At 30.1% G+C, this 22,363-nt stretch overlaps 2 protein-coding genes across 3 annotated transcripts; both read right to left on the bottom strand.

Moving 5' to 3' along the window:
- Positions 1 to 5,062: 5,062 nt before the first annotated feature.
- On the bottom strand, positions 5,063 to 8,850 carry LOC11432677 (protein DETOXIFICATION 21). Of its 2 annotated transcripts, none has more exons than XM_003624733.4 (8): positions 8,472 to 8,850; positions 6,951 to 7,492; positions 6,567 to 6,653; positions 6,367 to 6,423; positions 6,036 to 6,274; positions 5,772 to 5,890; positions 5,448 to 5,534; positions 5,063 to 5,341 (listed from the first exon to the last, which is right to left on the bottom strand). In XM_003624733.4, exons 1-8 carry the CDS (start codon positions 8,730 to 8,732, stop codon positions 5,255 to 5,257), a joined length of 1,479 nt encoding a protein of 492 aa, XP_003624781.1. In that variant the 5' UTR covers positions 8,733 to 8,850; the 3' UTR covers positions 5,063 to 5,254. The 2 variants fall into 2 exon arrangements, with proteins under 2 accessions (XP_003624781.1, XP_003624782.2); XM_003624734.4 differs by lacking the exon at positions 8,472 to 8,850 and adding an exon at positions 8,135 to 8,378.
- A 7,683-nt stretch (positions 8,851 to 16,533) lies between these two features.
- Positions 16,534 to 20,293, bottom strand: LOC11429018 (protein DETOXIFICATION 21). The gene is made up of 9 exons (XM_024769905.2): positions 20,212 to 20,293; positions 19,837 to 20,116; positions 18,865 to 19,403; positions 18,666 to 18,752; positions 18,506 to 18,562; positions 18,010 to 18,248; positions 17,657 to 17,775; positions 16,833 to 16,919; positions 16,534 to 16,735 (listed from the first exon to the last, which is right to left on the bottom strand). The coding sequence occupies exons 1-9, from the start codon at positions 20,214 to 20,216 to the stop codon at positions 16,667 to 16,669; spliced, it is 1,482 nt and encodes a 493-aa protein (XP_024625673.1). The 5' UTR covers positions 20,217 to 20,293; the 3' UTR covers positions 16,534 to 16,666.
- Positions 20,294 to 22,363: the final 2,070 nt, after the last annotated feature.

Below are 22,363 nucleotides of genomic sequence, written 5' to 3'. Positions count from 1 at the left end.
AGATAAATGTTATTTTACCAAATTATCCTAATCAACTATTGATTTGTTTTTCATTAAAGAAAAAAATAATACTACCTCCGTCCCTAATTATAAGACCCTTTTGAGAATTTTTTTGTCCCTTTTTATAAGACTCTTTTGCTATTTCCAAGTACATTAATTATTTCTTTACATACAAGCCCCTATTTGTTATACATTTTTTTCTTCAATCAGCAATAAATAACATATGGAAAACATAAACTAACTCTCTCTTTTAAGGATAAAATTGTAAAAACAATATTGATTACAAACAACTTTAATACAAATATCTACTTTCTTAATTCCCGTGATTTTAGCAAAAGGGTCTTATATATAGGGACGAATGTAGTATTTTGGAAGTAGTTTATATAGTATTAATTGAAGGGTACAATTGAAAAAAAAAAGTTATTAGTACATTGGAAACTTAAAGTGACATTCATTTTAAAACAATTTTTTGGCTAAAACGACACTCATTTTAAAACGGAGTGAGTATATGAAAAGGGAAATCTTGGTATTATTGAAGTAAAATTTTAAATAAATTTAGGTGTAACATAAAATACATGGGGTGTGGGTAGAAAAATTGGTGAATACTAATTAGATGTTTTAGTAGTCTGATAATACATGGATGACTGAGAACACCGTGTTCTTTTCAAAGCAAATAGCAATGTTGAATCAAAATAATTTAACTATTACTTTTTTCACCCTATGACATTCTCACGCGCATTATAAAATTTTTAAAAATGTTCATGAGTTTTCGGATTATAAAATCCGAAAACATCCAAACTGAGTTCATTTGACATCCTTTGTCCTTGAACCTTCAACTAAGTGAATAGAAATAATGTTTAGAAGAATTTGAAAAATGCTTCTCCTCCAACACACGTTTTTTAGTTCCTTCATATAAGTGTCTATTTGGTTACCTGATAGATTTTTAAATACTCACGTTTACAACATTTCAACGTAATTTAATCTTTAAAAATATGTTTGGCTTCTAAAAAGATTAAAATTTGATCTTAAAAAATATGTTTGGCTTCTAAAAAGATTAATTGATTCTAGAGGCTAAACTTGATTTTGCCTGAAGCTCACATTTGTAGCTTCTGGAATCAACTAAATCGATTCTCCTCATTAAACAATTATTTTCTATCTTGTTTGTCAATTATGCCCTTGTTTATAAGTGAACATGTTTTTTTATTTCTTTATTATGTAACCATCGCTAGTCCCTACTATATATTGCACTGTGCTATCAGTTATATTATAAATTATACATTTTCTTTTACAATGGATAAAATTATACTATTGTGTTTTTTTACACCCTTTAGTTTTTATATTATTAATCATTAAATTGATGAAAAAATATATATTAATTATAACTCTTATAAATTATTATTTCAAAAAGAATATTTGAAGCAATAAAAATTCATTTACGATATGCCGAAATAATTTTCTAAAATGAAATATTTAGTTTTAAATAAAATTAAAAGGGTGCTCTAAAAAATATACAATTAAAGGGATATTGTGGTCATTACACGTTCAAAATCAATTTTGATTTAAAGTACCCAAACAACATCAACTCATAAGAATCACTTTTAAGTGAATGTTTCCAAACATAAATTAATTTACATCAAACTCACTTTAACCAAAATCAATTTTCTCAAACTCAATTCTATCAAAATCAATTATCACCGCTGCCAAACCAAACACATACTAAGTAGATGTGTAAAAAAATCAAACGCGTTACCCGTTGAACTCAAACTTGATAATATAATCTAGGGTTAATAGTGTTTTACCCTCTCTAATATAGATCATTTCCGGTTTTCCCCCTGTAAAAACACAATCAACTAGTAGCCACTAACTTTGCTACTGTTGCAGTCTTATCAACTCGAGAAATTCAAAAAAATATATTTTACGGGAGTAAAATCGAAAATGACCTATATTACAGGAAGTAAAACACTATTAACCCTATAATCTAAGCCAATTAAATAGATCAATCTTTTTTATTCTTGGATCTAAACCGAGCAAAACCAATAAAACCTAATTTCTATTAGTTCGGATATCATGTTCACACATTCAAAATTGATCACCCAATACTCATACCAAACGATTTAAGTGTGTGTTTGGTTGGCGGTGGCGAGAATTGATTTTGATAGAATTGAGTTTGAAAGAATTGATTTTGGTTAAAAGTGAGTTGGATATGAACTGATTATGTTTGAATACACTCATTTAAAAGTGGTTCTTATGAGTTGATGTTGTTTGGATAGTTTGAATCAAAATTAATTTTGAACATTAAATGACCAAATTACCCTTTTAATTATATTTAACTAAAATTTCGTTTTTATTTTAGATAAATATTTCAACTTATCTAAAATTATAAATGAATTTGAACTTCAATATAAATTATAACCCTTTTTTAATATTATTTTATTTCTTTTTCATTAATTTTTTTTAAGAAAGTTAATTTAACTTTTGGAACACTGATAATAAAATAAACATCATCTCAACAAAAGAAAAATAAATAATAGAAAGCCCATAATATAAACACCACCAGAGTTAAATAATAGAAAAGCCCAATTGTTGTCTTCAACCTACAACCAACACACTTCAAGCGGCAGTCGGCACACATTGGAAAAGTTTATTATTGTTTTTTCTTTTATAAGTTTTTTTACATTAATATTAACGAAGAAAAAATGGTAAGTACTGGAGCAAAAGATGTGTAGGAAATTGGAGAATAAGAGATAAGGGTAATATGGTAAGTAAATATGTCATCAAACATTAAAACCCTGGAATCGATTCTCTGTTGCCGCAGAAGCTCCAATATGTGGCTTCTTATAAACCTGTGTTTGGGACTGTTTTCATGGTTGACTGAATTGCTTTTACAGGTATCCAAACACCAAACTTTTTGGTGAAACCGCGTTTTAAAAAGTAAATCCACGTTTGAGGGTTTCAAACGCAGTACCAAACAGGTACTATTGGATTAGGATTTTAAAGGACAATTTTTGTTTAAAAAAGTCTTGAGGATTTTAAAAGACTTTGCAAGATTTTGATGATTTTAAAAGACTATTAAGGATTTCAATGGATTTAATTCATAAGATTTTAAAGGATTTGAAATGATTTTATGGATTTCAAGAGATTTTATGAATTTTAAGAAATAATTGAAAAAAATATCATAACACACTCTCTGTCACAAAATCTCAATAAAGACCCTTTTATTTATTTTATTTTATTTTTTACGGGAGAGCTAGAGCGAGAGAGAGAGTGAAGGAATCAGAGAGAGAGAGGTTTTTTACGGGAGAGCTAGAGAGAGAGAGAGAGAGAGAGAGAGAGGGGAGAGGAAAAGAGAGAGTAAGAGAGAAGGGAGAAGGAGAGATAGTAAAATCTTAAAAGAAAAAAACAATCCTAAGAAATCTCATGTTTTCTTGAAAGACTTTTTTATGCTAAAATTTTATTAGAAAATTCCACAAAATCCATCAAAATCTGATTTATTAAACAATCCTTCGAAATTTGAATGATTTTGAATACCACTAGACTTTTTTTAAGTGATTAAGAGTGTTGATTGAATACCACAAGACTTTTTTTAAATGACAAATAATCTTGATTGAATAACACAAGACTTTTTTTAAATTGAAAAGAGTCTTGATTGAATACCAGACTTTTTCATGATAAAAAAATCTTTTAAAATCCCTTAGAATCATGATCCAATACACCCCCTGTAGTTTCTTTTATGTTACACTATATATTACTAGTATTATTTTAAAATTATGTTGTATATATCTATTTTTTTAAAATCATTATATATTATTTTTACTTTCTTAATAGTATAAAACAATGATCTGAAATGTTTTTCTTATTAGTTTTGTCAAATTCTCCTAAACATTATTTAAAAACTAACCTTCAATACAGTGTTTGAAAGAAGTTAGTTTTTTAAGATTTTCTAAAGTAAGTTAAAAAACAATGACTTCGGATTCAAAGTGGGTAATTTTGTAAGATTTTATAAATAAGCTCCAGATAATAGAATTTAAAGTGGGTAATTTTGTTTAAAAAAATGACTTGACAAAAGGAGACGGATGAAGGAGGGTATACAAAATGATTTTCGATTCTATAATATGAAACGACAGAAACACTTCATGTTATAGAATCCAATCAAGTGTATAATGGGAAGAGCGTCGGGTATGACAAGGGAGTTCAATAAGAATTTTACGAATTATAATAATCTCTAAAAAATATATTAAAAGTTTGTATCAAGATAATGCGAATTAGTAAAGTTTAAATTTGAATTTGAATAAATAATGCGAATAATAATGTTTGTATCAAGATAATTTATGCAATCTACACAAAATTTGTTCATATATTTTCCTTAAACATAGTATTGGCAAAGTAAAATAAATTGTCCAAAGCAATTGTGTACGTTTGTTTCCACTATACCGTGGGAAGCGTTTTGAAAAGTTTAATATTTTATATTTGATCGTCACATAAAGTGATGAGTGTTACTGTTTATCTAAGTTATGATGACACAAGTCAATTTTCTTTGTAGACAGAAAATCAAAGGACCAAAAATAAATGAATGGTCTGCCCAATGGACCACATAACATGTTACAAGATAAAATGTACAACAATGATATACCAAAAGAATTTTCAACTTTTGTTCCTAACTTGGTACTATAATTTCATAAAGTGCATGATTGAGTTGTAAATGTATGCATTCTTCACGTCTATTTTTTTCTTTTTCTGGGTATATGCATATTTTTGAAGTACATAAATATTCTCATATATTTTTCATTTGATATTGTCCTAATCCATATGAAAATTTACTACTCAAGAAGAGTTAAATAATCAGAACAAACTCATTCAACCTATCAAGGTTGGGTTCATTCTTTTTGTTTCTATGTAAATTAATTTTCTTGTTGTGTGACATGTTGGGTTCATTCTTTTTGTCACTCCAGGACAGAATTGGAGCTTTCAAGTTTCAACATAAGTGCACGGAATTAATTTCTCAAAGATTATCTCTTAAGAAGCAAAAACAAATATCATTAATTAAATTCTTAGCACTAGATGATGAGGACCTTCAAGAAAAATTGAATTCACATTTTTTCTTTTTGAACCTTCAACTTAGGTTCACATCACAAGATGGACCCATCGCAACATAGGACATGAAAACAAAATAACCAACCATACTATTGCTATCTATATATGTATCAACCTCTTAGCTGCATAACTCAGCACAAGACACCAATGTTAACACTGAAAACTATTTTTTGATTAATTTAGTTTTTGTTTCTTGATCGGTACTCTCCACCTTGGACCACCTGTTTACACGCTTACGAGCTACAGTCACCTGCAACGGATGATTTAGTCGTATTAGATGTATATGTATAAGAATTTAATTACTATACACTGTCGGTTATTAAGACGTTATTAACGAGGAAAATAAGTCATCATACCTGCTCATCCCAGTTGGTTTTGTAGGTGATTATAAGTAGAACTATAGTTTGAATCAATGTTCCAAACAACATTCCCATCCAGATTCCCTATTGAAAATGTTTGTTTAATTAATTAGGAAGCATCCAGATATATAACTTATGTGAAGACACTTCAGGTGAAGGTGCGTGAGTATCTGACACGACATTAACTCGTGTATTAACATTCAATACTGGAATTTTTCACAACTTATAACCGGGACCAACGTGTCAATGCCGTGTATGGCATCAGTGTTTATTGCGTAATATAAGTGCAATTTGAAAACAAGAGGGATGACAAAAGCCTACCTTGACTTGCCAATGGATAATATTACCAAGAACAATCCCAACAGGAATACCTATGATGTAATAACAACCTATGTTCACATATGCTACTGTGCTTTGCCAACCTGCTCCAATAGCCACTCCTGTTGAAATTAAATGAAATCACATTTTTGTTTTCGTTTCTCTCGTATTCATCAAATCATTGAAGATTAATTTGCATTAGGATTCAAGTCTTGAACCAATTCATCAAATCACCTTACAAAGAGGAAATATTGTAACTACTAGTACCTGAGAGTACTGGTTGAACACTGTTTAGTAGTATAGAGATTGATAACAAAGGCGATAATTCTCCGACAGCTGCGGCCACCTCTTTATTCGAGGTGAAAATGTAAGCAAGTCTTTCTCTAAAAAATAAGAAAAACAAAAACAGAAAGGATCCGATCGCCAACGACGTAAGCACTGTCACAACGATCGAGAACTTCGCGGCTTTCGCGCTTCCTTTACCAAGCTCATTTGATACTCGAACGCTACACAATAAGTAAAAGTAAATTTTCAGTGGTAAGTAAGCATATAACATGAAAAAGGATGGATAGATAGGGGATTGGAACAATGTTGTTACCTTGCTGCAGCCATGAAACCAAGTGATATCATCATTTCCCATCCATTGATGTTGAGACTGTTAATAATAACATTTGATCTTTTAGCAAGCCAAGTGAAAAAAGTCTTTTATACATCACAAGGCAATACAAAAACAAATAACATAAAGTAGAAACAGAATACATAAATTTTAATAAAAGTGTTACTGAACAGAAGCATTACCATATAGATAGTGCATCAATTTCAACCTCTGCATTTTTCATGTTCCCTGTCAAAAGAACCAATATTGTGTTGTACCATAGCTCAAGACTGCATAATATAAACAGATTCGTTCAAGTTAGCACGGCATATATATTTGTTCACACAAAAAATATGTTATCCATAAAGGACATAATAGTAAGCTCATTGATTGAGTGCATGATGCATCTGTTAGATTGATGATTAGTTTGAAATAATCACATTGTATCGCCGTGATTTTGACAAAAGCTACACTTATGAGCTTCAACAAAACTACGATGCCACTGTGATTAACTCATCCTTAATTCAAACATGCATCAAATGAAATTCAAATCAACTCGTCAGTAATTGTATTTGCAAAGAACTCACCACAACATTGCGCCGGCTGAAAGGGAAAGTTTGACAACAGGCCAAAGGTCTTTGAATGCTAAAAATGAGAAACCATTCCAAGTTTCAGGACACCAACCACAAGTAACAAATATGAGTTGACCAATGTTGGGAATCCAATATGCCAAAATAGTTGAAATCATTGCACCAGCAATCCCAAATTGATATTTCATTGTCAAAAGCCAAGAGAGGAATGCATGAATGATTATGGAAAAAGCTGCCAAGAATGCAATGATGGTGTTCTTGCTTTGTGATTGAAGGAATGTTTGGCAAGTGAATGAGACAATAAAAGCAAACATAATAGGAATTGACCAAAGAGAAATGCTTCCTGCAACTTCTGATATGCTTTCATCTTGGCCTAAGAGTGTCAAAATCGGGGTTGTGAAGACAAACACAGGAAGAAGAACAAGTGCAGTTAGGAATAAAACTATCCATGATCTTTGAAGATATACTCCCATCATTCCATATTCTTTTGCACCATATGCTTGTCCACAAAGGGTTGACAACGCAGTCGCCATTCCCAACTACAATTTTCATTTTACAAACAATTAAACTATGTCAGTATGTTCTATGAAACATCGACACTGGACACAATATTGCTTCGAATGTCGCGTCAGTGTCGAAAACCACACACGTCTTCAATATGTGTAAGTGCTGCATAGAGTATGAGGGGAAATTGTAATCATTTCTTCTCAAAACTGTTAAATGACAGATATTTTTCTGTTCATAGTTCTTTCAAAATAGGTGTATGGATGATTTAACAATATCTCCATGATTCTTTTAAAATGGAAAATTTATCTTGGAATTTGTGTATGCAACACATTGAAACATCCAAAGACAACTTTTTCTACATGAAAGATTTCAATTGTTTTCAATTTTAAATCCTTAACAAGTGCCCTTAAACAAAAATATACAATGGAAAGTGTTCACAAACCAACAAAGTGACAACATTTTAAATGTTTTAATAGAAAAAGTGCAAAAGCTGCAACCTTTAATAATATAGTACACCATAATCATAATCATTGAAATAAAGCTTTCTCCTACAAAGTCATCAAAACCCCATATAACTAATCTCTAGAATCACCACTCTAAAAACTAAAGTGAAAAAGGGTAACACTTTTTTTGAACTTTTATTTGTAGAAACAGAGAAGTACTAGTATCTATACCAAAAAAGAAAAAACAGAACACCTTCCTTAAAACTAACAAGTTTTGAGCAATGAATCACAGACACTTCTCATATTAAGCGTGTTTCAGTGTCAGGCACGCGTCATCTTCTGATATATATGAAGTGTCATTTTTTCAATGACTGTCGGTATTTTGTTGTGTCTAGTGTCTGAATTTGTTTTTGATAGATTTTGAGAGACAAGGAGAAACATGAACATAATTACATAGTTTTCAGGTAACACAAGACAAGACAAGCAAGTTCAACGTGGTTATTATTATATTATTAAAAAAAGGGTCAAAGAAAAAAGTTGAAAAATGATGAGAAAATGAAGTACTCACGAGAATACCATTGGCGAACCTAATAAGAACAGTGAAAACAAGAGCAAAAGCAGCGAGTTCTCTTGAACCAATATGACCAACAAAAGCTTGACTAATAATTTGAATACCAAAAGTTGAAAATCTTGTGAATATAGCTGGTGCTGCAACCACCCACATAAGCTTTGTTTCATTCCAAACCCTTTTCCCTAATGATAACTCTTCTTGTTCATTTTCTTCTTCTGGTTTTTTAAGTAGTAGATTCTGTTTTAGATCTCTTTCCATTTTCCGAGAGGCTGTGATATGGTTATGGACTTATGGTGTGTATTTACATGAAAAGAAGAGAAATGCATAAATAAAGGGGGAAAGAGTTTGGGTTATAAACGTGATGTGTTTGGTTTACTCGACAACTTGGTCTTCATGCATTGCATACGTATTACGTATGTATGTTGACAAAATCATTTTTTACTTTACATGTCAGATTGTGGACTAACTTTGTTTATCAAAATTAATCACCCAATTTTGGTGTTAAAATTAAAAACTATCACCCAATTGATATGAGTGGCAAGGGATTTCAACATTTTAAATACATGGTCGCGGTTCAACTTTTAGATGGGAGAATCCATCTTGTCTGTCCCAACAAGCTTTTCGATAGAGATTGAAACTTCATGCTAATATCATTGTAATAAAAAAAAATTAAAGACTTAATTGAGTAGGAAAAAAAATTCAAGTAATAGTTATAGATAGGGATGAGAACAGGTCAGGCTGTCCAATAGGGGCCTACGATCTAACATATTTAAAGCATATCTCGACCGAACTCGTATAATAAAAAGGTTAGGGTCAAGTTTTTATAAAGCCTATGTAATTAAATAGGTCAAACTAAGGTTTACAAAAAAAAAAAAAAAAGTTTATTAAGCATGTCAGGTCGGCCTATTAAACTTTTTATATACAATATATCTTCCATCATTGTTATTGTTAAAGTTTTTTTTCATAAACTCAAGTTTTTATATGATTTGTTTATTTAGTAGCATATACATTGCTATGATTACTAATTAGACCTTCATAAGATTTTGTTATCTAGTAACAGATTTATTCATGCGTTTTAGACCTTCATAAGTTTTGACTTATTTAGTACTAGGTTTATTGGTATTGCTAGGCTTTAATATAAAATAAGTTTTTAAATAGGCTTTCAGGCTTCATCATACAAATCTTAAAAATGAGCTTATGACGAGTAATAGGTCAGACTCAAACATATAACTCTTAAAGTATGCTAGATAGGCGTGGGAATAGGCCAAGCCAGACCAGGCTTTGATAGGCTTGAGTCAGGCCTACAAAAAAATTTACAAGCCTGAGCCTGGCCTATGACCTATTATAGGCCGATTTTCTTGGCCTGACTTGGACTGTCCTGAAAGCCTACTTCCTGGCTACTTTACATTTAGGCCATCAAATAGTTCATTTGACCTACTAAATAGGCTAAACAGGCCTTAAAGCCTACTTAAAAGCCTATTTCACTCAAGCAAATTTTAACAACATTAAAGCCTACTTAAAAGTCCGTAACAACAAAGTCTATTACAGGAACGATAAATAGAGAAAAATGTGTTTTTATTTTTAATGTATGCAATTATTTTAATATAAAAGAAAATACTTTTTAACAGATAGATATTAGAAGGCCGACCTATCAGGCTTAATAGACTTTTCTAGAAGCCTAAGCCTGACCTATTTAACTAAACATGCTTTTTATAAAGCCTAAGCATGTGCCTCTCTACTAAACAGGTCAGACCATAGCAGGCCAGGTCGTAGGCCCCTATAGGTCGGCATGGCCTATTCCCAACCCTAACCTTACAAAGTCCAACCCGACCTAACTCATTTTCACCCTTAGTTATGGAATTATTAGTTATGAATGTCACTTTACATTTCCAATACAAGTTTAATTTTATTCTTCCAACTTTACCCTCAATAAATACTCCAACTTTTCTCTCACACAATTTTCAATGCAACTTTAATTTTGTCTTTTTCTTATAAAGTAAAGTGCAGTTTAGCAAAGGTGTTATATCCAATGATTATTTCATTTCATTTCTTAATCTGTGTGTCAAAGCCGAAAGAGAGACTCATTTTGAAACGGATGGAGTATGATAACTGAATCATTTGAAGAAAAAATAAAGTGTTCCAAAATAACTTAGTCATTTCACATTTCAATACAATATTACTTTAACTGTAATTAATACTACTTTCATCACCCTCAATTCAATATATTCCACTTTGCATTTATGATAATGGATACCACATCAATACTTAACAAGAGCACTTAAAACCATTTTCTCTTTCATTTATTTGTATATTTTCTTAATATGTCTGAAATAAACAAATGACTCGGTTAATCTGAAATGGAGGGAGTAACTAATATCCGTGTACAAAGTTATTGTTCTTTTCCACTAAATTTTTGGAAATGAAATCGCTAACTTCTACCTACGCTTATACAAATCATTTTCTTTGACATAAATTTTTGGAAATGAAAGCGGTAACTTCTAACTAATATTCGTGTACAAAGTTATTATTCTTTTCCACTAAATTTAAAGCACAACTTATTATTCTTTTCCATTAAATTTTTGAAAATGAGAGCACAAACTTCTACCTACGCTTATACAAATCATTGTCTTTGACATAAATTTTTGAAAATGAAAGCGCTAAATGCAAATTAATATCCGTGTACAAAGTTATTATTCTTTTTCACTAAATTTAAAGCACAAATTATTATTCATTTCCACTAAATTTTTGGAAATGAAAGCGCTAACTGTGAACTAATATCCGTGTACAAAGTTATTATTCTTTTCCACTTAATTTAAAGCACAACTTATTATTCTTTTCCACTAAATTTTTGAAAATGAAAGCGCTAACTTCTACCTATGCTTATACAAATCATTGTCTTTGACATAAATTTTTGGAAATAAAAGCGCTAACTGCTAACTAATATCCGTGTACAAAGTTATTATTCTTTTTCACTAAATTTAAAGCACAACTTATTATTCTTTTCCACTAAATTTTTGGAAATGAAAGAGCTAACTTCTACCTATGCTTATACAAATCATTGCCTTTGACATAAATTTTTGAAAATGAAAGCGCTAACTCCTACCTACGTTTTAAATTAAAAAAATGCTTATGAACCACATACATCATTAAATGAATGAACCTAAAAAATGAATTTTTCTTATATTTTGAAATGGAGGGAGTAACTTGTGCACCGAAGGCACAAGTTAATAAACTAAAAATATATTTTTTCTTGGAACTTATGTATTCAATGATGAAAAGTTTAAAAATTTATATTTTCAATACAAAATTTATTTATTATTTATTTTTTGCGAAATGCTAACTTTTGCCTTTAGGGCACATGTTTATAAGGTAAAAGTAGAAATATTTTGTTGTAATTAATGTATTTCAATTTAATTTTTCTACTTCTAATTACTTGAATGCGCAAAATTCAAGAAAAAAATTCTACTTTTATATTGCTTAACATGTGTCATAAGGGAACAAGTTAGCATAACCCTTCTTTTTTTACTTCCTTAACCTGTGCCCTTAGGACAACATGACCCTTCAAATTATGTGTCTTTTTTTAATTTTTACATGGTTATTAAGAAAATGATTAATGGTATAGATTCTAATGGTAAAATATGTTTATTTTACTAAAATATCCTTATTAGTTATAGTTGGGAAAATGGTTAGATGATTGAAATACAATAAATAAGGATATGTTAGTGGAAAAGAATAATAAATGTTGTATTGATATTATAAAAATGATAAATAATTTAAGATAAAGAAAAATAGCAAAGAGGATTTTTTTTTTTTGTGGTGGCCGGTATTTGAACCCCGAACCTTACATATATTATGCATTATCCTTATCAACTGAGTTAAGCTCACGGAGACAACAAAGAGGACATCTATTGTGAAGATGGAGGGAATGCTAGTTAATGAAACAATAATAGTAACAATATCTTGAAATTTATGCGGTTAAACTTTTAAAAATGTAAAAAATGTTATTATCAATATAAAAGTTTTTTTTTAGTTTCTAATGCTACAGTCGCACTAGTTATCATGACTCTTTTGGAAAATGTAAACAAAATTTTTTGTTTAAAAGTTGTGTGATTATTGCTTTTATATGCATTTGACTTATATCTTAAAAATGACACATTCAACATATTAAAAGTTTAAAAAATACTCAATCTACTTTTTTTGAACAAACTAAAATGAGATGTATATTATGAACAAGGACGATTTACCGTGCACAAGACATGCAAAAGGTAAACCAACCAACCAAGATACAACAGTAAAGTGCTATTTTAAATGAACACCATAAAAAAGTTATAGAAAATTACACTATAACACCCATGCAAGGGATTGGATGTTTCCACTGATCATCATAAGTAAAACTAAAAGATGTCTGCGATGATTTCAGCCACATAAAAGAGTTCAGCTTCATTTTTTCAAGCATTTTGTATTGAAAGTTGTGCTGTCATTGCGTTAAAAGCTTAAAAAATGTTCTTTGTGACTTAAAATTTCTACTTTTAGTTTCCTTAACCAGTGTCCCGAAGGCACTGGTTAACGTGAACCTATATTTAATTATCAAAAGTAAAAAATTATATAAATTTAACATTTTGAAATTTTTTATCGAAATAAATCAAATAATATCTTATATGCCAACACTTGTTTTAGATATTAATTTCAAAAAAAGATATTAGTTACAAATACAAAGTATCGTCAAAATAATTGATACATTAAAAATGCAACATGTATTTTAGAACAAATTGAGTAGTCTTTCTTATACAAAACTTATAACTAATATCAAATTTTAAATCTTTAAGAAGTGCTTTTGACGATATTAATATTTTTAAAATTTTATAATGGTTTTTTTTAAACAATAGATTTAAGACATACGTTACCATCACCCTAAATTTTCAGGCATGGGGGGTGGTTACGTAGAACATTGCACTTCCTACGCTTTTTTGCTCCCCCAGGAGGAAAACGACAATTTGACATTTATTTCTTTCTCTTTTTTGGTTACAACATTTATTTCTTTCATGCGCGTCATTTTCCCAATCTTATGAATCGCTATTTCACTTTTCCACAATTGATTGGACTAAAAAAGATAGTACTAGCACACTTTCTATTCTCTCATTTCAATCGCGCATTCTCTCTCTTTCTTAAAAAAATATCATCATACGTGTGCTCTTAGAACACATGTTAAAGATTAAATAAGTTTTTGTCTTTATAAATATATTAAATTTTGATTTTAGTCCCTAAAAAATAAAATGAGATATTTTTATCCTCATACATTTTTTTGTTTTGATTTTGATCTCTAATAGATATAATTTTGACATGTTTTTGAACATAATATAAATATATAAAAGTTGAACATAATAAATGACAATAACATAGATACAATTTGAACATAAAAAAGTTATAATCTTGACATTCATATGAACATAAAGTGACCATTAAGTACTAAAAACAAAATAACTTTTTTTATGAGGATGAAAACATTCAGTTTAATTTTTTCAGGATTAGAATCAAAATTCTCTATATTTATAATGACGAAAAACTTATTTAATCCTATATTTAATGTTCAAGGAAGAAGAATGCATATTTTACCATAAAACGAGAAGAAAGTGTAATTTAAACTTCTATAAAATAAAAAAAAAAAGTGTAATTTACCCTTTTTTATGAAGTAGTCTAATGATCAAAAATTCATTCATTAAGATAAATAAGTGAGAAATATTAAATTCGAATTCCAACCACTTGGCATATTTTTTGATAGAATAGTATCTTTATATTGATCATGCACACCAATTAATTGTAACTAATATTTATTTCATCACAAGTGCTCCTTTTTTTTGTGGTGATCCATGGGAAGATATTTACTTCACTCTTAAGCCCGTAATTGATCAAATATGCAATTTTGGTTAATAAAACATAACTCTTTTTTTGAATTTAAAACAATCCTTTCTTTTTTACACCTTTTTTTGGTACAGTTATCTCTTTACTCTATTTTTTTTTATAAAGGAAGACTTCAACTCTCTTTCAAAACACATAACATATAATATAAACGTTAAAATATCCTTAAATAACATTATATCATAAAAATATTTAATCGTATAAACACTGTATTTTTTAAGTACAAGAATACTATATTCTTTATTAAATAAAAATATTTCATTTTGTACTTGATTATAAGTATATTTTCTTATGTAGTGATCTTTTTTACATTACTATATGTCATGAGCTTTATTTTAATTTTTTTTTACTCAGTCGTCTGATACAATTCAATTTAATACATATAAATTTGTTTATAGAAGTCGATTCATTTAATTAACCATGAGATTCAATCAATGACCTAGTTGTTCGATCAATGATTTGTACTTTGTTCGAGTTGATAATCGGTTTAGATTTAAAAATATTGATTTGAACAATATTCAACAAATAATAAGTTTATAGTCATTCGAACTAACCAATGATGAACTGTACGAATAAGAAAATATATATTTTCATACACTAAACAAATTGATCGCCCACAAAAAATTAAGCTCCATCACTATTTATGGCCCACCCAAGATTTTTTTCCTGGCTCCGCCACTGCATAAACTCATTTCAAATCTTTTTTAAATCAATATATAGTAAATAAATAAATTTTATTTTGTTGAACGATGACTTTTGTGCGGTTGATCTAAGTTTATCGTGTAATACAAAAACTAAAAAGTTAGTATGAGTATGATTGAGGCTAGTCCTCTCTTCTCTTCTCTTATTTATAATACGATTAATTTTTGTTTTGTTTTATGATGGCCGATGTTTGAACTCTGAATCTTGCATATATTATGCATTATCTTATGCATTATTTCAATCAATCGAATTAAGCTCACGAGAATTGAATACGACTAATTAATATAACGAGCAGAATTCAAAATAAGGATAAAGGATAAAGTTTGCTATTAGAAAGTAAGCATCTGTTTAAAAAAAATAACTTATTGAGGAAAAGGAAAAATAACTTGGAGGGAGGGGATAGGATTGGAATTTGGAAATTAGGGGAGGAGAGTTTTTCACTTTATTTGAAAGAAAACCTTTTAAGAAAAGGAAGATGTGAATGTTTATACTTAATATTTGTTTTGGTCGTGTTTGGAATTTGAACTTTGGACCTTGCATATTCTATGTATTATTCTTACCAATTAAATTAACCATCCCCGTGAGTATAGCTCAGTTGGTAGGGATATTGCATATTATATGCAGGAGTCGGGGTTCGAACCCTGGACACTCCACTTCTCCATAATTAAATTGTGTGAGCTCTAGCCACTAAACTACTTAAAAAAAAAAAAATTAACCTCACGGGCTTGATATTTTGTTTGTTGAGATTATTATAAAAGTGGAAATAATTTGGGGAATTCGACAAATCCTTCAAACCTCTTCTTTAATATAATTTTTTTTTTTTTTTTTTTTTTATTTTTTTTTTTTATCACAAACATTAGTAGTTAGATTGATTTTTTTATCTTTTCTCATTCGTCTGAGTTGAGCCCAAGGCTTCAAACTATTTATCATTTAGTTCGAACCAGTTTTAATTAAGAAGAAAAATATGAGAGAAAATATATATGAATGAATGAAAGGAGAGGTACTACTTTTTTTTTTTTTTTTTTTACTAAAAGTCTAAATTGCTTTTCTTTTTTTAAAATCATATTTATTTATCTATGAAAAATAAATAAACCATAACTATTAAGAGTCCCACATCGGATAGGACATGGCCTAATAATGTATTTATAAGTGGGGGCAATCTTCACCTCACAAGTCGGTTTTGTGGAGTTGTGTTAGGCCCAACCACGATTTCTAAGATGGTATCAGAGCCTCTCCATCCATTGGGCCACCTGCTATCAGGTTTCCGCAATCGGGCCACCCACCATTTATGTCCACGAACCAAGCCCAATAGTGTTGATCGTGAGGGTGTGAGTTAAGAGTCCCACATCGGATAAGACATTGTCTGACAATGTGTTTATACGTGGGGACAATCCTCACCTCACAAGCCCATTTTATGGAGTTGTATTAGGTTCAACCACGATTTTTAAGAATAACTAGCCTCTAGGGGTATTTTGACTAGAAGAGAGAATCTTATGTAAGTATACTATTTTCTCCTTATTAGACAGTCTTCACTGAGTTGTACATCCTCTTCATATCCTTTAGCTAGATATCCTTCATGTGTTGTTTGATTCATCATTCTCCACTACAGCCCATTTATTAACACGATTTCGTGCAATCTCAACCTGTAAAATACATATGATATTTTTAGCTTCTTAAAATTATAAGAAACGGATATCAATCAATTTCACAATTATAGACTATAGTAAATTGATTACTGACCTGCTTGTCCCAGTCAGTCTTAAATGTGATTGTGATAAGCATTATGGTTTGAACAAATGTTCCAAACAACATTCCAATCCAAACACCCTACAAAAGTGACATGGGAATATATATTTAATTATTATGCGATATGGGAAGCACTAGTCTCTCTTTAAATTTATATGTGGATCCCATTTTCTATTTGGTATATATATATTTGTCAAAAAACTAATGGATTCCAACCTATTGCAGTTGATATAAATGATTAGACATTTCATGAAATTCATGGTAGTGACTTGAGTTTTAGTCCATGATTTCATAAATGATAGGTTTTAAGTTAAATTTTATTCTAAATCTTCAATGACAACGATGTATCTCATTTGATCTGGTTTTTTATATATAAAACAAAGTAACGGAACCCAAATAGTTTAGTGAATTATTAATAACATATCAACATTACATTGGTCAGGGTGAATTAGATTTGGATAAGCAAGATCTCACGTTCGAGATTCGTTGATGAAAAAATATGGTTGATAGAAGAGACCCCGACAAAGGTGGTAAGTTAGATTCCCCAACACATATTAGTTGTTTGTGAAAGACGATAAATACTTCGCACCAATGACACGATTACCAAAATATGTAGTTGGAAGGAGAGATTCCACTAAATATGGTCGGTGAGATCCCCCGTAACAGACTAGTCATTCGTGGATGTTTCGCACTAATACGATGGTAAAAAAAAATATAAATAATGTAGCGAAATAAGGAGTATACTAGTATTACTAATATTTCACTCTTCACATTTGTGCAAAGTAACTTTTTTTTCTTGTAAATGATAAATGAATTACCTTAACTTGCAAATGGAGAATATTACCAAGCACCACTCCAATAGGAATACCAATCAGGTAATAGCAGCCTATGTTTACATATGCTACAACACTTTGCCACCCAGCTCCAACAGAAACACCTATTCACAACAACATTTTTAGATGAATTTGGATTCTCTGCTGTAACAGCGAGACGGAATATTTGGACCGTCGGATCTCAAATCAATGATCATGATAACATAATTAACAGCAGAGAATATTAGATAAGGTTCACTTGCCACCTATAATCTTAAGGACTAAAAGTTTAAGAAATGTAACAAAATAAATTGAAACAATAAGCAATAGTAAATAATAGTGATGATGTAAATATTTACCAGAAAGCACAGGCTGGACACTGTTCATTAATATGGAGAATGATAACAAAGGTGATAGATCTCCAACTGCATTTGCCACATCTGGATTAGGGGTGAAAATGTAAGCAAGTCTTCCTTTTAGGAATAGAAAGATCAAGAACAGCACAAATCCAATGGAAAATGATGTGAGCACTGTTATCACAATGGAGAATTTTGCTGCCTTGGAACTCCCTCTGCCTAGTTCATTTGACACCCTAACACTGCAAAAAAATGTAATTTAGCCTAACATTTAGTACTGACCTATGAAACACGAACACTCCTTGGATTAGGCGTGTCTCGGTGTTGGACATGTGTCGTGTCTGACACCGACACTTGTAATTGCACTGAATTATGTGACCTTTTCAAATTAGTAGTTGCGTCGGCGTGTCAGTGTTCGTGTCGTGTCAAGTGTCCGTATCCGTGCTTCATAGGTACTGACAAGAAACTTCTCAATAAGATTGTGATCACAATGATGTACCTAGCTGCAGCAAAGAAACCAAGGGCTATCATCATTTCCCACCCATTGATGTTGAGGCTGCAAAAATAATAATTTGATTAAGTCAATAGATTAGTTTAAATATGAATCTTAATGCTAAATTTTGAAGTAAATGTAAGAATGAGAATGAGAGATATAGTACCATATAGCAAGAGCATCAATGGAAATCTCAGCATTTTCCATGTTCCCTGTTAGAAGAATCAAAACTGTGTTGTACCATATTTCAAGACTGTCAAAGTAACCATAGCTTCATGTTAGTCTTATGGTTCATCCAAACACACTTTGATTACAAACCATGCATAATCTTAAAAATTGATTATGAAAATTACTGAAATTCTTACCATAACATAGCTCCAGAAGACAAAGAAAGCTTGATAACAGGCCAAAGATCTTTGAAGGCCAAAAATGAAAAACCCTTCCATGTATCAGGACATTTGGTCATGATAAAAACAAGCTGACCCAAATTGGGTATCCAATAAGCCAAAAGGATTGATGTCATTGCACCATTAAGGCCAAACTTGAACCTCACAGTTAAAAGCCATGACATAAAAACATGTATTGAAATTGAAACTGCTGCAAGGTAAGCAATAATCTTGTTCTTGCTCTGTGCTTGTAGGAACATTTGGCAAGTAAATGATGCAGAGAAAGCAAATACAATACCTATTGACCATATTGAAATGCTTCCAGCAACTTGTGCAATATTTTCATCTTGGCCAAGTGCCACTAAAATTGGTTTGGTAAAAATGTAAATTGGAAGAAGAAGAATTGAGGTTAAGAATATAACTATCCATGATCTTTGAAGATACACTCCAAGCATTTCATATTGTTTTGCTCCATATGCTTGTCCACATAGTGTTTCTAATGCACTTGCCATACCCAACTACAATTTTCAATTTGCACAAAAAAACATTGTAAATAAGTTTAGCTTATTTTTTCATATGCAAGATACGAATACATTTTTTTTTTGACAAAAAAAGAATAACAAGATACGAATACATAAAGATTAGTTATCAAAGCAAAATTTTCATAAATTGCAATCAACCGCAATTGTACTTGTGACATATGGTTTTTGATATCTATAATACTATTGCGATTGAGGTAGCATAGGTGATAAGATATGAATACATAATGATTATTAATTAAAGCAAGATTTTCATACGCTGCCCTGGATCGCAATTGTATTTGTGACATCAAGGTTTTTGATGTCTATAATACAATTGCGATTGAGGTAGCATCGATGATATTTGATCACGATTCTTTGCAATATCAAAATTGTGACTGCGATTTAAACGATTGAGGAACAATTGACTTACCAGAATACCATTTGCAAACCTGACTAGGACAGTCATAACAAGGGCATAAGCAGCTAATTCGGTTGAACCAATATGACCAATGAAGGATTGAGCAACTACCATGATACCAAATGTTGAAAACCTATTGAATATGGCAGGACCTGCTACTATCCACAGCTTCTTGCTTTCTTCCCATACCCTTTTCCTTAGGGACTCTTCATCCTCCTCTGAAGGGTTTTGATGCTGTAAAAGGTTCTTGTTTAGCTCTTCTGATCCCATTTCCACTTCTTCTACTATGGAGCTGCAAGTTGTTTAAATATTTTTCATGAAATGTAATCATATGTTGCACTATATGTCATATAAATATAAATAATTAAACTATTGAAAATAGGAGACCTCATTTAAACCTTGATTAATATACATGTAAAAAAAAACTGGACTGATGAATGACATAAAATATATGCTTACACTTATGTTCGTGATGTTCTCCTGAATTATATTTTTCGGGACAAATAACATTTTGTTTTCAAGTAGCATTTTCCTTTCCTTTTAATCACAAGGAATTGGATTCCGTATAGTAAAAGAAAATGCAGTTAATGTAGTCAAGATCAAATGACACATTTGACATTAATTTTTGTTTTTAATCGAGTATTCTTTGGTGTGCAAGAGATTAATCACTTGAGTCAAGTAGATCATAATTGCAAATGATAAAATTCTCTATGAGAGTTGACATTAAAAAAAAATTAGTCCCTACAAAATTATAAACTTTTAAAGTTTAGTCTCCAAAATTTTTTATTCACGTTTAGTCCCTATTTGTATTTTATAAGGAATATTTTGGAGAATAAAAAAATATTCATTTTTTGTAAAAAAAATTCAAAATATAGACCATTCTTAAAAACTACAATAATAGAGAAAACTAAAACTTTATAAGAATTAAACTTGAAAACTCATGATTTTATAGGGATTAAAAACATATTTAACCGTTTACTTTTTTATATATCCTATATTTTCCTTTAAAAAATCATTTTTTTTAAACATAATTAAGGTATGAACATGATTAAGGCATGAAATTTAATTGCAATTGAGTTTTTTCCAATTTCTCTGATTTTCTTTCTTCTCACTTTTGCTTTTTCACACATTCAATGAATTCATCTCATGTAGGTGACCTTTGAATCCATAGAATGGATAGCTATGATTCTCATCCTTAAAAAAATTGATTTGTAAGATGAAACGTGACACTCTTTGTAAATCAATTTATGAATTTATCTCTATTCTATTTCCAGGGTTTTTTTTTGGATTAATATCATTATCATACCCAAGCAAACTAAAAAACGGCAAGATGCTAACATTTTGTTTTATCTATCAGTTGTACATTTTAACTTGTAAGTTATAAACATTTGTCAAAGACACACACAACACACCGGCATTTCTCTTTAATGATGCACAAGCAGACAACTATAACAATTAACAAGCTTACCTTCTTCACCTTTCCATTGTTTGTCGTTTTTAAAAGATTCCTCTATTTTTAATTTATAAAAGAATGTGACATGTATATTTTTTAAGGAAAATTTATTTAATGCTAACATCATCAGTATAATTATTTATCTTCTTTAGATAGTAAAAATAACTATTTTTCACAGGACCGTATGGAAAGTTCCAGTTGGCAGGACAAAAAAATATTCTTTACCATAAAATTACTTTTCCTTTCTTATTTGCATATATATGATCATAGACATATGCATCCCCTCAAAACAAAAACATTCTTTTTTATTTTTTTTATCAATAAACAAAAATATTCTTTGCTGATATTAGACAATGAGTATTTTAAAATAAATACCATTGAACTATGTAACTTTGTGGAATCTGTAACTTTGATTTTCATTAAACAGTTTAAAATAAATGCATTAGCAACTATATGTATGTGATGAGATGAAATTACAATGATATAGTAATATTTATCTATTGTCGGTCAAGTGGTCAGCTTATGAAGGACGGACACTTTTATGATTTGGGGTGTCACAGTGTCTGACATGCTTCGATGTCAATGTTTTTATAATAACCGTACGAAACATGTTAGATAAGTGTCTTAAATTTTTAATTTTTAATTTATTTAGGTAGGTTAATTTGTAGGCAATAATTCCTTTTTGGGTCAAGCGGTTACAATGAGAAAGAGACTATGTTTATCGCGACAAATTTCTAGACTATTCCAAAGATCGTCTACTGTTGAAAGATGAACTACTACCTAAGAAGTCATAAAAATAACATAAAGAAAACCGAAAAAAATATATAAATATTTGTTTGATTTGATGTGTGTTTAAATTATCTTTACAATGATGTATTTATAGATTTAGAGTAACTAATCAACATACACTCACATTGTTTGCCACATTAGTTGTAGACCTATTATCTACCATATTAGATCATGGCTAACAATGTCGGATCCAGGACTCAAGTTACGGGTGCAAACTTTTTCAAGTAATTATATATATTAGCAAGTTTATTTTACAAATTTTAAGTTATACCTTATTAGTTAATCTACTAAAAAATG

This window comes from Medicago truncatula, chromosome 7 (assembly GCF_003473485.1).
Source record: "Medicago truncatula cultivar Jemalong A17 chromosome 7, MtrunA17r5.0-ANR, whole genome shotgun sequence".
NCBI lineage: Eukaryota > Viridiplantae > Streptophyta > Magnoliopsida > Fabales > Fabaceae > Medicago > Medicago truncatula.
This window is presented reverse-complemented; position numbering and strand designations above follow the sequence as displayed.

Coding starts and splice junctions, on each gene's coding strand:
- LOC11429018 (XM_024769905.2), bottom strand. Junction 18,753..18,864: donor TCTTCTGGAGCTATGTTATG/GTAAGAATTTCA, acceptor TTACTTTGACAG/TCTTGAAATATGGTACAACA. Junction 18,249..18,505: donor GGTTTCTTTGCTGCAGCTAG/GTACATCATTGT, acceptor ATTTTTTTGCAG/TGTTAGGGTGTCAAATGAAC.
- LOC11432677 (XM_003624733.4), bottom strand. CDS start 8,732: ATGGAAAGAGATCTAAAACAGAATCTACTACTTAAAAAACCAGAAGAA. Junction 6,654..6,950: donor TCAGCCGGCGCAATGTTGTG/GTGAGTTCTTTG, acceptor TATATTATGCAG/TCTTGAGCTATGGTACAACA. Junction 6,275..6,366: donor GGTTTCATGGCTGCAGCAAG/GTAACAACATTG, acceptor CTTATTGTGTAG/CGTTCGAGTATCAAATGAGC.